This window comes from Amblyomma maculatum, chromosome 1, assembly GCF_055883805.1.
Source record: "Amblyomma maculatum isolate TAMU_Amacu chromosome 1, ASM5588380v1, whole genome shotgun sequence".
Lineage (NCBI taxonomy): Eukaryota > Metazoa > Arthropoda > Arachnida > Ixodida > Ixodidae > Amblyomma > Amblyomma maculatum.
The window spans coordinates 300,523,003-300,542,898 of record NC_139344.1 but is presented as its reverse complement, the minus strand read 5'-3'; the positions used below and the strand labels follow the sequence as shown (position 1 = coordinate 300,542,898).

General features: G+C 45.0%; 1 protein-coding gene across 3 annotated transcripts in view; it reads left to right on the top strand.

The window, feature by feature from the left end:
• The first annotated feature begins 8,555 nt into the window (after positions 1–8,555).
• The window catches only part of Hr96 (Nuclear hormone receptor HR96), a 32,190-nt gene continuing 20,849 nt past the window's right edge, over positions 8,556–19,896 (top strand). Inside the window, exons 1-2 of one of the 3 annotated variants that reach the window (XM_084604896.1) lie at positions 8,556–8,976; positions 13,967–14,101. In XM_084604896.1, coding sequence (XP_084461022.1) covers positions 8,939–8,976; positions 13,967–14,101 — 173 coding nt within the window. In that variant the 5' untranslated portion in view covers positions 8,556–8,938. The remainder of the gene's footprint in view (positions 8,977–13,966; positions 14,102–19,896) is intronic. The other 2 variants (XM_084593917.1, XM_084599697.1) reach the window with 2 other exon arrangements.

The following is a 19,896-nucleotide window of genomic DNA, read 5'->3' as shown; positions in this document are numbered from 1 at the left end:
TTGTGTTCGCAGGAAGTTACGTTCGACAGGCGAATCGTCCGGGCGATCGGCTCTTTGCGTGCCTTTCATTTTTATTTGAAAACTATCAGGACCACATTTGTGTTCTGGATAAACACAGTCGGCCTCGGCATATTGATATATAAGGAATAAAGCTTTCCTAATCCCCGTGTTTTAACTGAGGCGGGCAAATATTTGTCCCAAGCTGTTCCATTTATCCTCATGTCGGCAATATACCCGAGTGTCGTCTATCGAGAGTGCAGCATATATATGCGAAGCGTTACAGCTCATTTGGTCCAAAAGCCACCTCGCTAACCCGGTTTTCGCTTGAGTATCGTCGAGTTTTGTCTGAAATATTCGGAATGTGGTAGTAAATATGCAGATGCGGTCCAGGTTCCCACCGGGATCTGTGACAGATGCTGCGCCTTTACTTTCCTATAACCAATTTGCAATTAACTGCGGTTGTCCACCGAAATAGAGAGATAGAGAGAAGAATGAGAAGGCGTTGTATCCCGTCAAACGTTAAGGGGAAGCTTGAGCGTCCCCCTAATTTTTATTTCCTTCTTTCAATTATTATTAACTATTCCATCGTACCACTGTGTAAGGTCGTGGAACAATTTACTCTGTGCGACTGCAGACGTGCGTAAGTGCGTGCGTGCGTACGTGCATGAGTCACAATAGTCACACTAGGGATAGATATTAACTCAATAATCTCGGACATCTTGTTCATCCTAAAGTTATAGCTAATTAACGTATGCGCGATACTTCTGATAAAGCCTAGTGCACACAGGTGCCAACTTTCCCACATCTGTGTTCCTTGATTGTTTATTGATCCAGCCTCCCAATGATACGACCCTGCATGGCTTAGCACGTGTTTTCTTGTGTATTCCTCTTGCAAAGTCTATCTACTTTGATTATATTTTCACTATAGCTAGGTGGTGGCGCCTATTTGGGTTCCGCCTTGTCTTCATTATACCCTTTGGTGTGCGCTATTGGGTATCCGAGTTAGTGGATCACATAGGTTACGTTGGGCGGCCTTAACTTTTATACTGGCTTGGAAGTAGAAGGCAGATGTTTGTAGTGCATGGTCAGGGGAAGCAGGCGCACGTGTTCGCATAGTTAGAGGAGATGTTCGTAGACGGAGCATGGATAGCCATAGCAGTATCTAATCTCTGCGAAGCGCTCTGCTATTCTGCGCCCCTACACATATGTGCCAAAGGTATGCGAAGTGGGAGACGCCTGTTGCACCCAATCTCCCGCATGCTGTAAGAGACTTTCGGTGGCGCACTGAGTGTGGCGTATTCGATCCCCACCAAATTAAACAGGCTTTACAGCTGGCATATTGATCTGCACTGTATCAACTTTGGTCAGGTTGAGTCTCACACACGTGTCCTTAAGGACTGTGTCGCAGCTTGGACATTCCGCTGCCTAGCGCCGTGAGCTTTTTCGTCGCACAGTGGAAGGCCGCGCGAAGCGTTCGAACAACGTGTAGTGAAGTCCGTGGGATTGATCATTTGGCAGAATAGGAACGCGGTCGGTCGTATTCTTTCGGTGACCCCGTTGTCTACTGTTCCCCATGCTAGTGCGTCTCACCTAGATATAGCCATCTGTTAGCTCTTGGAGAGCAAAGCTTTATCCGGAGGTTGTTGACGCGGCACATCAAACTCAGGAAGGTCACTTGTACATCGAAGTGATTTGAACTCGGTTCTTGTCTTGAAAGACGCAAGCCTGCGGCTCACGCGTATATGTGTGAGCACAAAGGATCGAGCAATCGACTGTCTGGAAATTTGTTAGGTGGTCAGAGCTCCCGAGGGAATCCTGTTGCAGCTGCGCATTACTGATATACAACATGTGACCAGAAACTCACTGCATTATATATTTCTTGCCGCTACCTTATATGTTCGGTACTGTTTGCTGTTTTACTGAAACATTATTTATTGTCCCAGTGTGCTTTGCTATTTCCATGTTTATCAATAAGATTTCTTTGGTTCCCTGCTAAGTAAATGGTTGAAGTTCACGCCTATGACGTCATGATCGTTTCTACTCTCTTATCCCGGTACTTTTCAAGCAGAAGTCTTAAGTTTCTGGACCTATGCAGCATTCCTTCCACATGCAGGGCTATTCTACAAGCGATCTCTCGGCTTAGTACGTACGACAGATAATTCGCTTTAATCCCTTCCGATACATGTTCACGCCTTAAAACTAAAAGTTCTCCATATTATTAGTCTGAAGCCACAACAAAAACACGAAATTGCGGCAGCTGCTTCAGGAAAGAATTCTTTTCAATTAGCTTCTTTTATTGCGCGTACCTCGTGCAGCTCTCAATAAATATTATTAATTTTCAATCACTCTGTATAACATAGGGGTCTCAAACTCATATTGATATGCAGGATGCGTTGAGAAAATATGTCTCTCGCGGACCAGGAGTGGACAGTAACAAGCAAGAAAATATAGAAGCTATAATTCAAAACATTCTGTAAAACAAAAGCGAAATACTAATAAAATAAATAAAAATCAACTGTATCGTTCCTATGAAACCACACTCCCATTATTGAGCAAAAAGAAAAAAGGAAAAAACAAACAAACAGAAAAACAGAAAAAGCGGAGCATCTTCGATTTTTTTTTGTCCAAACGCGCCGGAGGAGCGCGTTACTTCAGGATGGCTTGGCGGAGTTACTGAAAGGATACAGCGGTTGAAAACTATTACAGTCACTGGTCCTGACAATATATAAATGCGAATGAAAAAGAGGTCTGGTTGTCCAGCGCCTAGTTATTGAAGGTAACAAAGTTGACTGTCTTGTAATTTTAACTAATAACGCGCAACTTTGGAAAACGCGCTTGCATTTCCAACATTTCGTTCGCACGTACAGCGTCCTCGCGCGCTCGAGATCGTCTCTTGGTCGCGCTCTACACTTCTGCAACGAACTTGAAAGCACGCACGCACCCACGAGCACAAGCTGCCGAGTCTTCCAAGAACTGTTGACAAGAAGCGGGGGAGGAGAGGGGGTTAGTTTCCGGTGTAGAATCGGACCGCTCGCTGCGAAAATGCGCCCCTCCGACTTCCGAAAAAAAAAAAAAAAATGAAAAGAGCCGCCCGTCCCACCCCGGCAGGTCGTAAAAGAGGATGAATGGGCCACACGCAAAGAAACAAAACCAAATGACAAGGACGCTGGCCTGTTTTCTCGCGGCTCTTAGCTTTACCAGACTGTTTTGAGAAAAACAGTATGCGATTAATAACCTGGACAATAATCATTTTCCTTCGTTTTTTTTTCTTCATGTATTTGATCGTAAGACAACTTTGTTCGAAAAGAGCTCCTTCAAAAATAGTATACAAATACCACAAAACTGCATGCTCTCTTCAAAGTCGGCGTGTATACATTTCTTCTCTCGCCCAGTCAGGAACGCTCGCCACCAACTTTCGAGCTGCGGGGGTGACACAGTTGCCCCGCCCTTCCCATTTTCCCCCTCTTTTCCGCCCTTCCTTCGAAACGTCCGAGCGTGAGGTCGGTTTTGTTTCGTCCGAGTCTCCCTCCGTGTACGCATTTCTCTTCTCCTGCTGCGAAGTAGTGTTTTTAGAATTTGTCTCTGCTTGCCTGCTGGAGCGTTCGCCGCGGCCAAGGCTTGCCAGTGCCCTACGCATAATTTCTGCCCCCCGTGTGCTTTTTCTCTTCTGTCCGCTTCTTTTATTTTACACAATAGCCTTCTCCTCCCTTACAATGCGAAGTTGCGTCTACTCAAGTGCCCAGCTGCCATATAGCGAATTTCAGTGAGTGATACGGGCTAAATGGGGTGTACGGGAGCTTGTGCGCCAAAAATATAACTGATGTTACATCACCTACAGCTGCGCTTCGTAATAAGCAAACAGTATAATGTATAATGACATGATCTACACATGAAATCGCGGTCACCTTGTGGCGTGCTGTTTATCAGAACTCGGTAAATAATTTTACTAACAGCTATAAGGTTCACTAAAAATGTGAGCGACAAGTTAAACATACAATAGCATTAATTAATGTAACAAAACATTTACAATAAATAGCATGTATCATTTTGTTCCATACTAAGCGCAAATTACATAACATCGCGAAAAACCAAAGCCGAGTAACAGGCAAATTTAAAAAAAAAGTAGCAGTCATGCTCTTCATAACCTTTTTTCAATGTACCGCCTCAACAGTCGGGCCGACGCATTGCCGCACTCTTGCCATTAACCTGGCGCCGTGCCCGGCATTTAGTCCGGCCAAAAAGTCGGGCCAAAGCCCGCTGCGAACTACTTGCCGAAATGGCTAGCGGCTACCTCCGGGCCGACCGCTTGCCGTGGTTTACTAGCCGACTAAGTAGGCTCCCGACCATTTTCCGAACGTCGGCCACACGTAAATGGTCGGCCAAGGATGCTTGGGGAACGGCCGAGCCCGCAGCGTTTGATTGTGCTTCGACAGCGGCCAAGCAGCGGCTAGATAGAGCTTGTTTCGACGGCAGCGCCACCTCGCGTTAAAATTGACGCGCCGCTTCAGCAGCATGGAGAACCCGGAGAGTTTGGCAACTGATCTTAGTTCTATTAGCGTTGGCTCGAGCGGAGGCGCATCCTATTGTGCGCCGCGTACCTGCTTTGGAAGAAAGTAGCGGCGGCGCTGCCGTCGTCCGCACTTGAAGCGAGTGTGCGCGCCTGCCTTCTGCTCCTGCAGTTGCGTGCGTGTTGTTGGCGTCGCGGAATATTGCTTCGTGCGTGCGTGCCTCCCAAGCTGCGACGATGCCTCCCAAGCGGCGGTTAAATCACTGTTACGCACCAGGCTGCAAAGCTGGCTACGCGAGAACAGCGCAGGAGCGTAAGGTGTCGCTTTTTAACGCTCCAAAAGACGAACAGCAAAGGCTTGCTTGGCAGCGAAACCTCCATAGGCTTGACAAGCCGCTTGACGCCGATGGTGCTGTGTGTGAATTGCACTTTGAAGCTCATCTGATTTTGAGGGATTATGTCCATGTGATAAATGGAACGGAAGTTAGAATTCCGAGGGGGACTCCTACGCGCTTGCACCTGGCGCAGTTCCGACCCTTCTGCCTAACTTGCCCACCTATAGGGGGTATTCACTGGCGCGCTGTGCGCGGTGCACTGTGGGTAACTGAGGCGCAGTCAGCCATTTTTGTGTCCACCGAACGAGCAGGGCGAACGTACGTATCAAGTACTGCCGTGCGGTTCCACGAGTGGTGGCATCCGCCGCTATGGTTTATTGAACTATCGTAAACAGTTGTAGCCGTGCACAGTGCAAGCAACGAAAGCTGAAGAGCTGCGCGAACGACCTCGACATTTTCCGGTTCTGAAAATACAGATGAACGACTCCGCCCAAACGAAAGAACTCACTGAGATGCGACGTCACGTATGGCTCGCACGGCTCAACCGCGCAAGTAGTACCACGAAAAATGCGAAATATATGTCGAAAATCGGCTGGGCTGGAACCTTTCGGATGTTATCTGGCAGCGAGCTGTTGCCACAATCCGGGCATGGTTGCTTTTTTCGCACTCGCAAGTCATATTCCAGGTAAAAGAGCAGCACACCAACATGACAGCATGCATCACAGTGTCCAACCAGGCGCATGCAGTGCGCCGCCAACACCTCCTCGTCGTATTTTGTGACAATCCAAGCCTTCGGAGGGCTCGACAAACTCTGGTGTACCCGACTCATTTGATCAGAAGTCGGACGATCGCATCGTCTGTGTCGTCTGCGAAGCAATATTCGCTGAAGGAACGTAGGCGGGCAAAGTTGTTTTGCGGAAGGTTTAAAGAGCTTTATAAAATTATTTAGAAATAATGAGCGAAACTTAGTTTGGCAAGAAAACAGCACGGTATTTGAAGAGATTTTTGCTGCAAAAAATCATTTCGAGTCTGCAACGCAACGAGGTGGGGCCACCGGGGCCATCGCTGTGGCAGCGGTTTCGTTTCCTTCGTTACCGCCACAGACGATGCAAACATCCGACTTCTTCTGATCGAATGAGGCAAGTACACAAAACAAGTTCCGTACAAAAAATACTGACTACAAAATGCTATTTCTGTGCTAATTTAAGCTAGAAGGACTCAGCGGTTTAGCTGGGATAAGTATTGTACGGCACGCATGCAACTACGCAAAGCGCGAGTTCGTCTGCTTAAACCGCGGCTCAGCCGCTTGTAACGTAGTTGTGTTCTTCGAGTGGTGTGTTGCCTATCAGTTGGTTTCTTGTGACGAAGTTCGTTCGTATAGCGCAAGGAACACATGAATGTTGCACATATTTATGCGCGGCCGCCGGTCGACGCTTACCGTGCAGTTGCGCTCATCGACTGCAAATGGGTCGGTGCCGATTTTTTTTTTTTTTTTTTTTTACAGGTCTCTGTCCGCATCACGCAGACGACCGATAATTCGAACTGTTACTCATGATGCCGAGTGAGTTTTGATTAAAAAGGTGCTAGCATAAGGTAGAGCGGCACAGCAAACGGACGCACACCAGCTATAAGCCGCCGACCATACTAGTCAGAACAGGACGCAAAGATGGCGTCGACTGCATACCGACGTCAGCTGTGACGTCACGTGAATACCCCCTATACTTGAGCAAGCCCACTCCGACTCCTAGGCCTCATAGGAAAAGACGGCAGCTAGGCTTGCCATGTGATACCAGCAGTAAATCCCGGCGCACTGATCACTGTAATCAAGGACGGCCAAGCTGCGGACTCTGATCTGGGCAGCAAAGAATGCAAAGGCACGGCCGAAGCAGACGGTGTTGTTAGTGTCGCCGACCTCCGCGGACTCAAACTTCCAACAAAATCGTGAGCGCTGCACGAGTTTTTAGATTTTACCGGGGTGTGCTATGTGTACATGTGTACACATAGCACACCCAGCAAAGTGTACATGTGCAGTAAAAATCATTGTTATGCTCTGTGACAACTTTGTTGTTTATTGTTGTTCATAACTGCCAAGCACCTGTGCGTACCAAGCAATAGTAGTAAGTGCAGTGCAAATTCTTTGCAATGCAGAAACGTAGACGAAGATATTAAACGCTATGAAAAATAATGAAATCTCCCTAAGAAACTAACAACATGTACGCAGTGCAACGGACAGTATTGAGGCGCGTCACCCCCACCCCCCTCACGCGCGCGCGCACACGCACGCACGCACGCACACACACACACACACACACACACACACACACACACACACACACACACACACACACACACACACACACACACACACACACACACACACACACACACACACACACACACACACACACACACACACACACACACACACACACACACACAAAATGTTACGACTCTGCTCGGCGTAATTAAATGCCGGCTAGTTCCGAGGCTGGGTACAGAGGGAGGAGCTCTTATGAGTCTCCAAGAGCAATTTTAAAATCATGACAAAGCACATTTCTTTCAAATTAGTAGTAGGAAACAATATTAACCGCCGTTGCATTTCACTGGCGAACTTCCTCCTTCATGCGCTCTTGTCTCGGGCGGTAGCTTGACCATAGGCAGTGAATTTTTTTTAATTTCGTCATTAAAGGCGTTTGGAAGCTAGGATGTAAGCACGTATTTTATGTGGAGTGCACCATCGGTAAGACGAAATTTACCATACAAAACGTATAAGCGAAGCGAGGAATGTATATTGCAATCAGCTATGTAGCTGAGACGCCTGCGAAATCGTAGTGCGCGTTTGCAAATACACTTTCTTTTTTCATTTTGCTCGTTCATGGATAAAACAGGGTCAGTAATAAGCATGACAAACTGCAACAAATACCACCGCGAAATGTGACGCGGCTGTCTCAGACCAGACAATCATACAACTATAAGGTCCACCAGCGACAGCATCGGAATATTTTCATATGCACAACGAAGCTCGAAGGAACAGAAAGCGGAAAGCGAACGTTTTCGTTCCTTAGTAGTTTTGCATCACTTCGTGGTGGTAAACTTGACTCTCCTAAACAGTCAGAGGACGCGTTGTCCTACAAGCAACGCCTTGCTACAAGCGCGACGGCCGCCTGAAAGCTGTCGCGCTTTCAAGTGCGGTCGATTGCAGCGCCGCCGCACCTTTCTTCCGCTGGAGGCCCTCTGCAGCGGAGGCGGTCGCGCCACTAGAAAGTATTCTAGTTCACTATACCATTGGCCCTGTCTCCCGGGCCCTGGCGAGCAGGCTGCACTGCCCAGAGAGACCCGTCAGGGCCAGCTCTGCCTCCCATTCCGCTTTTTGAGCGCTCGAGCTTTATATTTCTCTAATTGCTCTTTGCAGTTCCATATCATGTGAAGGATGTCCGAGACTTCACCGCATGCAGTGCATGTGTTATTTTTTAATTTTTCGGGCCAGATTTTGTGGTACTTTGCTAGGTTTGGGAATGTCCTAGCCTGTATGTTACTGCCTCCGGTTGCCGAAGTCGTGTCCATCACAAAGGCTCGCCTGCAACCACCTGCAACAATGGCCATGGCGGAAGTAGCAATGGCGAGGAAGGGTAGCGCGACAAACGTCCGTCGTGCCCCAAGAAGACTAAATAACTTTGTTTTTTGCCCAAGAAGACTAAATAACTTTGTTTTTTTAACTCCAGGTCCCGGCTAGGACGCAGGAACTGTGACCGCCCGCTTCAAAGGGAAAAAGCCACATCATCATCATCAGGCACTTCGGGAACTCTGTAAAGAGTGCTCACAAAATGTGGATATGTCCGCGTTCATGCACAGTTTCTGTAACCGTGTGTTGCACATTGTTGGCGGAAGTACGGGATTTGGGCACGTTGTACGTCTGTAACAGCGAAGGACACGCGTTCAACGGCTGTCGTCAAACGCGCAGTATCTGCAGATGGGTGGGCTGCTACGCCACGCATCACGTGTTTGCCAAGATCAACAGCTCAAACAGCGCAAGGTCCAGCACTGAAGCTGTGTATAAGAAACAGTGTGCGTGGCTAACGCCGCTTGTGCCAGGCGCATGAAATCGTGCACGGGTTTGGGCCAAAAGCACGGCGAGTACGTTACGTTTCGTTCGTCTTTAATGAATTAGCTTTGCGCTTATCGTGCTGGAGCCACTGCTTGCTGGCCGCGCTCTACGCTGTGTGATCAGCACAGTACTGAGCTGCACCATTCTCTGCATGCTTCCGCAGAACTTGCAACTTTCGTAATCGCGAGCAAGACAACTCCTGCTTCGCACTGTGTAGCCGTCATCATTGCACTGTGTTATGCCGTTAGCGGGGGAACTAACGCGGTATACAGTTCACTGTGCCGTTTACTAGGTTCATATACTATGTCATCTAATATCGTTTCGGGAAATCTCAGCATTGGAAATGTCGGCACCTGTTCGAGCGTTCTACTGGGCCGTTCACATTTCGGCTGAGACCCGCGATGTGCTCTCGTTTCTCGCCTGACACCGGAAGGCTTGCTATGTTTCGGATTTAATCTTGTAATTGCACGAAATTCTGTGCACTACGCTGCGAACAGTTCATATTAGCCATCGTGGTTGTGTTGAGAAGTGCTTGAGTAATCGGCCTTGCTAGGCGTGATTCACTACAGGTTGTGCCTGCAACTGAACGAGTGCGTCATTGACTACGTGAGGAGCGTAAAAATTACCTTGTATGTTCAGTGCACTGAAGTGTGTTATTGCCTTTTGTTCCTCATTTTCTAAAATGTTATTTCAGTTTTCACATTTGCTTTTCCTAACAGCAGGATAATAATCAGTTTCCCTGTTGAAACCAGATAAGCGCGAATAAGTAAAATATGCCAGGATCAGTACTAGCAGTTTCTGAATTTCAGGTTGGCATTGGATCAAATGAAGGCTGAGTTACATGTACGCGAAAACTCACGCGAACGCGACGGCGGCACGCGTCGCGCGAACAGAAATGCATGTGTTGCTTGGCTCGTCGCTCGGATCTGCCGAAATAGAAAATTTTGCTAGTTCACCCGGAAGTAAGCGTATGTCACTGCCGCTCATTTCGCATGCTTTCTTTATTTTGCTGCGTTGCATTGTGATTGTGCATTATCGCATAAATTTTTCGCTTTGTACGAACAATGATTAATAGCCAAGGATTCAAAGAACGTCTAGTCGCAACTGAAACAAAAACAACAACAAAAAAACAAGGGGTCACGTGACTACTCGTACAGTGAAAGTTAACACACATTTGATACGGTTTGTTGTAAATACATTTTACTTTGCCATGTTGTTGCAAATTAACTTTAATTCTTGCAATCGTTATAACTACTGTTGCATTTTGGCAATAGTTTTGCGGTGTACTAAGCCACTATGCCAGCCAAATGCCAGCAACACAACCTACACAGAGCGTCGTCACCGTTTCGCTCGGTTCGTGCTGTTGCGTGCATGCATCTTCCCCAGAAGGCAACCTACACAGAGCGTCGTCACCGTTTCGCTCGGTTCGCGCTGTTGCGTGCATGCATCTTCCCCAGAAGGCGACAGAGCGAACCATGATCGCTTTCGCCGCGCCGCTCACTTTTTCGCTCACATGTAACTCCTGCTTAATTGTTAATATACTAGCTGGAAGGGTGTTAGTTGCAAAAACTAACCAGATTTGGTTTGCAATCATCATTGCTTGGCTTGTGCTTGGTCGGGGGTATAATCTGTTGCTGGCTTGTTTATTTAAACATTGTGAAGGTTGTAAGCTAATGGTTGAGAGCTTGAACATCTCGATGGGATGAACTGTGACATTTGCTCTGTGCCAGTAGTGAAACACCAGGCCTAGAACTTGCGGGCCTTAAGCATTCCAGCATTACTTCTGACATCATTTCTGTTGTAAAAGGGGTAATGTGTAGCCCCATTTAGAACACTTTGTACACGATTACAATTGAAAGGTGCCCAGGGTAGGTTTTTGTATGATATATCTTTGGAATGCCAAACTTCCGTGATACGAGCTGCAAGATCATAAAAACGATGCTTTAGCGTGGCCTTTAAATGTTGTGATTGAAGCATATTTTGTATACAAAGGCCATCTTTTCTTTTGTCCCACTGCAGCAGCTGACTGGTTAGGGCTCTCAACTGCTGAGCCAGGTGGCCTAGGCTCGATCCTGGCCTCCATGGCGGCCACATAGAGAATAAGAGAGGACACTCCCATAGACTCTAGCGCGCCTAACGGTGGGTGAGAACAACTGGCCCTCACACTGTCGGATCCTTCCGGTTTTACTGGCGCGAATTTAAAATTGGTTTCGCGCCACCCAGTGGATTTTAGCGCACCCAAGGCACACACTTCTCGTTTCGGTTTCACTGTCGCAAATTTCGAATTGCGTGCGCGTTACCCACGTTTGTCTGTGGCCTGAGGTGGATAAAATGGCTCATCTAATCCCTTCTGCGAATTTCGTTGTCCCGAAATTATTTTGAATGCAAGATGTACAGAAACGTGTTTACTTATAATAGGCAGGCGTGGATTCATAAATCAACAAAGCTTCTTTCTGTCTGGCGCGATCATCTTCTGTTTGGAGCAAGTAGTCATTCAGTATGCAATATTTAATTAAGAGACTGAGTGTCGAGGAACCTTTTTATTTCAGGGCGAGATAAAAAAAAAGAGCATAAAATCTGTGCACAAACCAAGACCAGCATGGTGGAGAAAGGCTCGATGGATAGGCAACTGTGTTCCTTAACATAATCAAATTTAAATGGATATAATTACAGAGAGAACTCTCTCTGTAATTATATCTTTTCAGATTTGCCAAAAACAAAGACAAACCAAAATAAAAGACAAGCCAAAAAAAGTCAACACATCGCTAGTGCTTGCAGAAAAATAAAGTAAGACAAGATGGGCATGCTCAAAAGTACAGGTAATACTTTGTAGCTGGTACAGAGATTGAACAATAAACGCTGTTGTAATGTCGGTAGCCCGTTTCTCTCTTTTATGCACTGCTTTGTCACAAGTTTGAGTATTGTGTGACCTGTCAATCATCGTCAGCAGTCCAAATATCATGAAGATAAAGGAACTGTAGTCCTCCTTGTCCTGCTGTCCCATGATATGCGGAAGAAACTAATTCCTGGCTTCCTGTGCACTCTACCGTTGTTCTGGCACCACGACACAGAGCAGTATCTGCCGTAGGAAGGGCCGCCGGATGGCATGGCAGAATGGTCTGAAAAATGTCAATACACGCACATGTTATTCTGAATTATCAAACCATATTCACAAGTCATAACTACGTTAAAAATTGTTTTGAACGCAGTAGAAAAGTTCTCCACCATACAGAAACGCTGGCACACTGACATGCATAATAGGATTTGACTCTAAATAGAAATTGACGACAGGCACAGATAAAGTATACCCGAAATATACCTATATGAGCCCTTTCGGGATTTGAAATATGCGCGAATTCAGCGCCTGCACAACAATACGGCGTGCAGTGTGTTTCACTACGAGCAAAACAATCTGCCCGCCATAGTCTGAGTAACAAACAGGTTCAGGGTTTCATAAATGCGCACGACTTTGCCCTTAAGCTACACCACGAAGTGCGCTCTGGCCCCTCATGGCCCCTCATCCCATCCTCTTGCTTTAGTAATCGAACCTGCATGGGCGCCGCACTTACTGCGCCTCATGGAAACAACCCGCCGCGATGTTCAAACACAACACTAGCCTCTGCTGACTCTTATGTCAGTGTTTTCAAGCAGAAAAACATGTGTCACCCATTGTCCAGCAAGCGAAAAGTCGTTTGGTGCACTACAGCAATACCAAGCTGACGACATGCAATTTCTTCAATAAATTACATCTTCATATGTATGCTAAAATAGTGGCCTTAAAATATAAGATTTAACAACAAGAAAGTTGTACGCTTGAATTTAAAAACATTTTTTTCCCGTTTGCGCACTCTGGCATTGGGTGAGAATACTAGATTCCTGCATAGTTGTGCCATACTTCCTGAGGCCAGTTTCAGCCGAGTGTCCTCTTAGAATTTCTTTCTCTATGGCGGCCATTTCAGTAGAGGCGAAGTGCAGCGTGCCCGTGTACTGGGCAGTGTCTGTGCACAATAAAGAACCTCAGATTTTCGAAATCGTCCAGATCCTTTTGCAATGGCATCCTTCATAGCTTGAGTTGCTTTGGGACTGTTGTCCCTAAACCAACCAAATTTCTTTCTTTCTGTGCTTTACACCAACAAAGAAGAATCTTGCCTAGAACTTTAGTACAAGACAGTGGTAATGGCATGAAACAAGTTCAAATCACATGAACGAGCTTCTACTTCACAGGGTTGTTTTTACTGTGCCAGATACCCATCAGAGACCATGCTGGCCTGTTTTTTTTGTTTTGTGTGTGTGTGTGCGCGCATTTTTTTTTTTTGCTTTCATGCTTACGCCATATAGGCTAAGTTTGTCAAAGTATGGATAGTATAGTAAGCCATGGCTTCTCACTGGTTAATGGTTAATGGAACAATATTATCGCTTGCCCTACAGACAAGCAGCAATGTTGTGCACCTGACGTAGTAACTGCCATAATGAAATTAGTGACATGGAGCATACATTCATTCTCTGCCTCTCTGGGCAGTGCTTGGAAAATGTGTCTGAAAACTTTATACACTGTTTCTTAAGTTTGCCTGGTCCGAACATTTTGCTGAAGTGCCAAGTTTGTAAGGGGCCAAATTTGTACCTGGCTTAGAGGCAGAAGTAGTAAAGCCTCAGTACTGCACTGGTTCTTTTTTCCTCTGCTTTGAAGGGGCAGATATTAGCGTAGATATCATGTATTCGTATCAAGGGGATAAGAGTGCCATGCAGGTTTGGATGGATTAAACAAGTGAAAAAGAACTTGGACAGAGTGTATCTTGCACTATGGTCACACCACATGAGCAGGATTTTGTCTAGGGAGGGGCAAACCCTTTGGCGCCAAATGTGATGTATTCCTCAGGGAACAGCCAGTTTATCATTAATGTAATGATTTGGGTGTGAAGAGAAATAGAGGGGATTTGTTTTATTACAGATTATAGGATGTTGTTGTTTCATCCCTGGCTTGCAAAAGGAGACTGTATATGCATTTTTGTTTACCTCTAGATGGCAGGAGGAGGTGAAAGAGGAGAGCTCAAGTTTTGTGGTGTCTGTGGTGACAAGGCCTTTGGCTTCAACTTTGGTGCCCTCACATGTGAATCATGCAAGGCCTTTTTCCGACGGAATGCCATTAAGGACAAGGTACCTGCAACTGCTGCTTACTGAAAGCACTATTTTGTGTCACATATTGAGCCAAAAGCGCTGGCATTGTTACAAGCACGAAGCAGTGGAAAAATCGGCTCAGTTGTAATACATGACTGCGCAAAGGCCCAGTGTCGCAAAAAAAAAGGAGAAAAAAAGCCGACAGTGTTGTAACGCAAAAATGTGCATGTAATTTCAGATCAAAATTCATCGTTCTTTGCGAAGCATGTCATACTATTTAGCATCCATCTGCTACTCTAGTTGGAAGCTGTTTTGCGACAGACATTGCAACTGACAATTGTATACCATTCATTGTGAGTGTGCATTGAGAAGTGATACTGTGCCTTCCTTGCCCCAGAAGATATTAAAAATTGCATGAAATGAAAGGCGGTGTTAACGGTATGTCTACTCTCAGGGTGAAGTTGAGCGTCCCAATTTTTTCTGTATGGTTACTGCCCATGTTGGTAGCTTTGAGAATGTGGCTTAGACCATGTGAGAAACCTGTTAGAATGGTGTTCGCCTCTCCTGGCCTACGTCATTAAAGATGGGCACCCTACCAATGGGACTCTAAAGGGGGCGACAACAAAGGTAGCGGGGGAGCGCATGTCACGAGAAAAACCAGTTCAGAAGTGAAAGTGGCCCATTTTGCTTCTTATACTGCACCGAGGCCTTAGCTGCACATGCCGGTGTTGTATTGTTGGGCTGGTTGGCAAATCATTTTGACAGTACGACTGACTTTCAGCTGAACTTTGTACCATATGCAGTCCTTGTAACAAACTAAGCGAGCATGAACCAAGCAATAAAAAACACACACATTAGTGAAGTATACATGTATTTCACGGCTAAACGATCGATGAAAACTACGAAAGATAAAGCTGGACTAAGCTCTATATGGGCTTCATTGTCAGGATATGAAGCATTAAACACGCCAAGTCATAGCGAAATACAAGCAAAAAACAGCATACGAGACATGGCATAGTAAGTGCTTTCTTTAACCCTATGCTGCGTGCGGGATCCCCAGTCCTTTTTCGCTGAGCATTATCGACACAGCACTGACGCACACGTCCTTTTTCTGCTTGGTAGCTTTTGCCCCCACAATATCCCGTGTGATCTCATTTTTGCTTCTACCAATAATCTTCGTTTTATGAAGCCAGGGCATGCATTTACTGCAGTGCAAAGCAACATTTCCTTTGCAGATATTTCTTTTGCACCAGCTTTTATTTTTTTATATATATATTTCTTTTGTGCAAAAAAATTCTATGACTTCATCTGATGACCTGTTTCAAGTAAAGAAATCAGATCAAGTCGTAGAATTTCTAGATGCCCAGATAAACAGAAGCGTGCAAGCCTGTTCCATAGATACAAAAGATCTGTATTACTCTTTACCGCAGAAAGAATTACTTTCCTGTATTGAAGATAGTATTGACCGGTTTGGTTTGGTGGCATTCCAAAATGCTGTTTGCCTAAGTATTGAAATGTTCCTGGAACTACTCGCGTTACACATTGGCTCCACCTTCGTAAGCTGCAAAGACACATACTTTCAGAAACAAGGCATGCTGTGCATTGGCTCCTGCTTGGCGCCTGTTGACATCTTTTTAGGTCAGGTCACCTTGACAACCAGTTGACAAGCTGCCTGGAAGGTTTTCGAGCCCTTAAAAGCTTCAGATACGTAGATGACTATTTAATTCGGTTTGACAATAGCAAGGATTCTTTTCAGGCAGATGTAGCGCAAGCTTTAATAGTTTTTCAGGAACAACTCAAGCCACTGCAGTCGATGCACAAGATGCTGACTGTCAGGAGGATCAGATTCTTGGATTTGAGCATTGTTTGTTTGAAAGAAAATATCTGTTGGACCTAAGATTCACGCACAAAAGGGCTTTTTCCTGTTCAGCTCAGCTTATTCAAATTTGGTCAAACGTTCAATTGTTAACTTGTGTCTATCTAAAAAATCTTGCATGCATACCATGGAAAACAGTTTCATTCAACAAAAACTGACAGGTTGAAAGAAATCGGGTACTTGGAATGCCTTGTCATCTCAATGGCTGAAAGAGTATATACAGGAAAATGAAAACAGATAGTAAAAAGACTATGCAGAGACAAAGCCTGGTTGCAGCACTCTACCTACACAGCATATCACATAATTTGAAAGGCAAGAAGGCAAATGTGAAAGTAGTCTTTACAGCTGTCAAAGATGCATGGTATTTAGCGACCCGCATGACTTCATTTGTACCTAGCAGCACAGGTGTGATGTATAAGTTCCCGTTAAGCTACAGGAAATATGACAAACGGGCCTCAATGAACGGCTTTGAGAACACAAGAACTACGAAAGCTGGTGCAAAAGAAATATCTGCAAAGGAAATGTTGCTTTGCACTGCAGTAAATGCATGCTCTGGCTTCATAAAACAAGGATTATTGGTAGAAGCAGAAATGAGATCACAGGAGTGATTGTGGGGGCAAAAGCTACCAAGGAGAAAAAGGACATGTGCGTCAGTGCAGCGTCGATAATGCTCAGCGAAAAAGGACTGGGGATCCCGCAGGCAGCATAGGGTTACAGAAAGCACTTAGTATGCCATGTCTTGTGTGCTGTTTTTTGCTTTTATTTCGCGTCGGTCTTAATATGTATTGACCCATGACTTGGTCTGTTTAATGCTTCATATCCTGACAATGAAGCCCATATACAGCTCAGTCCAGCTTTATCCTTTATAGTTTTCATCGATTGTTTAGCCGTGAGGCACGTATTTGCTTATGACATATGCTTCACTGATGTATGTGTTTTTTATTGCTTGGTTCGTGTTGTTTTATCAATGCTTAGTTTGTTAGAAGAATGGCAAATGGCATATAATGTTTTGACTTCGGATGAGTCACACGATACAAAAGGTTGTATAAATGCCTTTTCTCTTCCAATAAAGTTCAGTCGAAAGTCAGCGCTGTGTTCATATTTATGTCTGTGTCTGTCCGCGCTACTGTACCTGTCTAAATTGAGAAGCACTTGTAGTGGAAGTCTAGTGATTTCAGACTATGCAGAAATGCTAGGCTTACCTCTCACACTCATGCTTTGCTCCACAAAGCTCGAAACAAGGCTTCAGCACTCTTATCTGCTTTAATGTTGATTGCCGAAAAATTTGTCTTTTCTTATTTGCTGCTATTGCAAAATGGAGCACGTATAGGGAAAAAAAGTAGAAATGCATGTGTTACCCCGCAATCTGCTTTTATCACTTAAAAAAGCTAATCACATTCAACAAGTGGTTAGGCTGCTCGACTGCTAGGCCAAGAGATGTGGGTGCAATCCCAGCCGCATTTCAATGGAGACAGAACACAATGTACAGTGCGATGGAATTAAAAGAATTAAAGAAACTTTCCAAAGCCCTTCACTATGGCATCCATTATGTCACTTTGGGGCATCGAACCCCATATACTGTGTCACAATTATTAACACTCGGTTGTCATTGATAGTTTAACCCTTTGACTGTCGAATATTCTGAAAAAAGTTCACCCCCAGTGTCAAATTTTTTGAAACGCATGGGTTTAGCGCAGTACCCGTACGGCAAAAGCAGTCAAAGGGTTGAAATGAAGGTCCATGATCATGCAAGTGAACTGTTTTCATAAGTGCACCAGTTCTTAGTATGTGCATGGGATGGCAACCATTCAGGGCCGGAATGCCCATTAAGGTTTTTTCGTTACAAGAGGTGGGAAGCGCAAAGAGACAGTGCCTTTATTTACTGGTTGAAGGCTGTGGTACACAGTATTATGCCCATTTTCTTTTTGGCTGTGATTGCACCAGGACAAATTTTTGTTTTCACGTGGTGCTTATTTATTAGGAAGCTTGTGTAAGCCTGTTTCTTTACGCTCATTGCAAATTAAGGGAGGTGTAAGCAGAAGTGCAGACATAACGGGTCAGCTTTGCTGCTGTTCAGCTTAATGCTTTCAATTTTTTATATAACAATCAGATTGCTAGCTGCTATGCTGCTTATTGTTCTTTTTTATCAGTGCTTTGTTATTCATTGCCATTTATACCAGCATGAGTTTGAGAAGCGCTTGTGCATGTGAAAGGGCATTTTGGGCGTCTTTCTGCAACAGCCGGCATGATCTTGCTCTTTGTGGCCTACATCCTTAGGAGCAGTGGCGTAAGGAAACATTGTGAAATATGGTCCCCACACAATTTTCCTATTGCAGTATTGTGTTAGCAAAAAAATGCTCTTTCTTTGTTTCAAACAAACTTATAAACAATTGTGTTTGAACTCATTATCTCTCTCACCTCTCATGAAATCTGCCAGCACACGAAGCACTTGAAGAAAAGCTTTATTAAATTTTACACGATGCACTGATTTGTGTATTGGGTTAGCACATAATATTTTTCTTGTGGTAACTTGTGGACTACGATTAGTGCATTTTTCTACAGTATTTGGAGTTGCGCCTGCATTAAGCATAGAGAAGTTTCCTCTGTGACCCTCGCTACCTTATTAGGAATGGAAATTTGCCTAAAGCACTCCACCCGTGTGTTTGTTGCATTGGTAAATGAATTTGCAGGCTTAATGTTACTAGGCCAAAAGGCATCATATTGCTTAACTGTAGCAGGTAACAACTAAGCGGCACACCCACTGCCCATGGTGGCTGCATTTTGATTGAGGCCTCTCTGTAGTGTGAGTTGAACAGCAGCAGTTTTAACCTGGCGCATTGTGTCAGCATCTTGCCTAAGTGGGAATGACTCTCACATAGATGCCTTGCAAGGCAGCCACACTTCACTGTCCTGTGAAGTCTACCATCAGCTGTGTGAGCTAGGCAAGCCACAAGTGCCAAATTGTGACAAGTGGTCACTTAGCTTTCAAGGGGGTGAGTGCATGATTGCGTGTGGTATGTTCTTCATGTGTGTTGGTGGCCAGCATGACAGGCTTACACTCATTTTAACACGGTAGTGTTACAGGCCTCATTACTCAGGAATTGTGAACGAAAAATGGGTGCTGTCACTGATTCTTGCATGGTTTGTGTGACTGAGACCACATGATATCAGAAAGTTGGGAAGAGCTGCAGACTCGGATTGCCCATTTGAGATAGAAATTTGGAATCAACATTCCATTGATGATGGAGAGAGGCATGCTACTGCTAGGCAATGCAAGCATTAAAGTGTGGCTTTAACCTTAAAGGCTGAGATTAAGTGTCCATCATAATTTTTTGCCTCACACTTTAAGGGGCTCACTTGCACTCACATTTGTGAGTGACCCACTGCAAATGTGAATAAGAGTCCTTCTAGAGAGAGCCCTCTTACTGAAATGTACGTACAAATTCCTGCTCTGTTTGTACTAAGGTTGAGATGGTGAGTTGCAGGTGCATTTTTGACATGCACCATGCAACACCTATAGGCATATAAAAAAAGGTGTATTGAAACAAAAATTCTATGAAGGCTGTGACAAGGTTCCAAGTGGTTTTTACATAAAAGTGATTCACCACAACAGTAAATCTCCAGAGGCTGAAGTAGTAAGCTGCAGTGCACTACAGTGCACATAGTCTGAGAAGGAGCATGAGATGATGATGAATCACCCTATGCATGATAGGGCTTACAGCACTCGACCTGAATAATAATAACTTTATAATAATAACTTTATTTTCACCACCACAAAGTACATGGTGGCAGGATGCCTACAGTAAAAGCTGCCTCTTGGGCAGCTTGACAAGGCCACAGGCACCCAGCCGTTTACTTTGGCAGCAAAAATAGCACACAATATTTAGAAAAACGACAATACATGTATTACAGAAAACTACATAAGCACATGACAAGTATTCGTCACAAAAACAAAAAT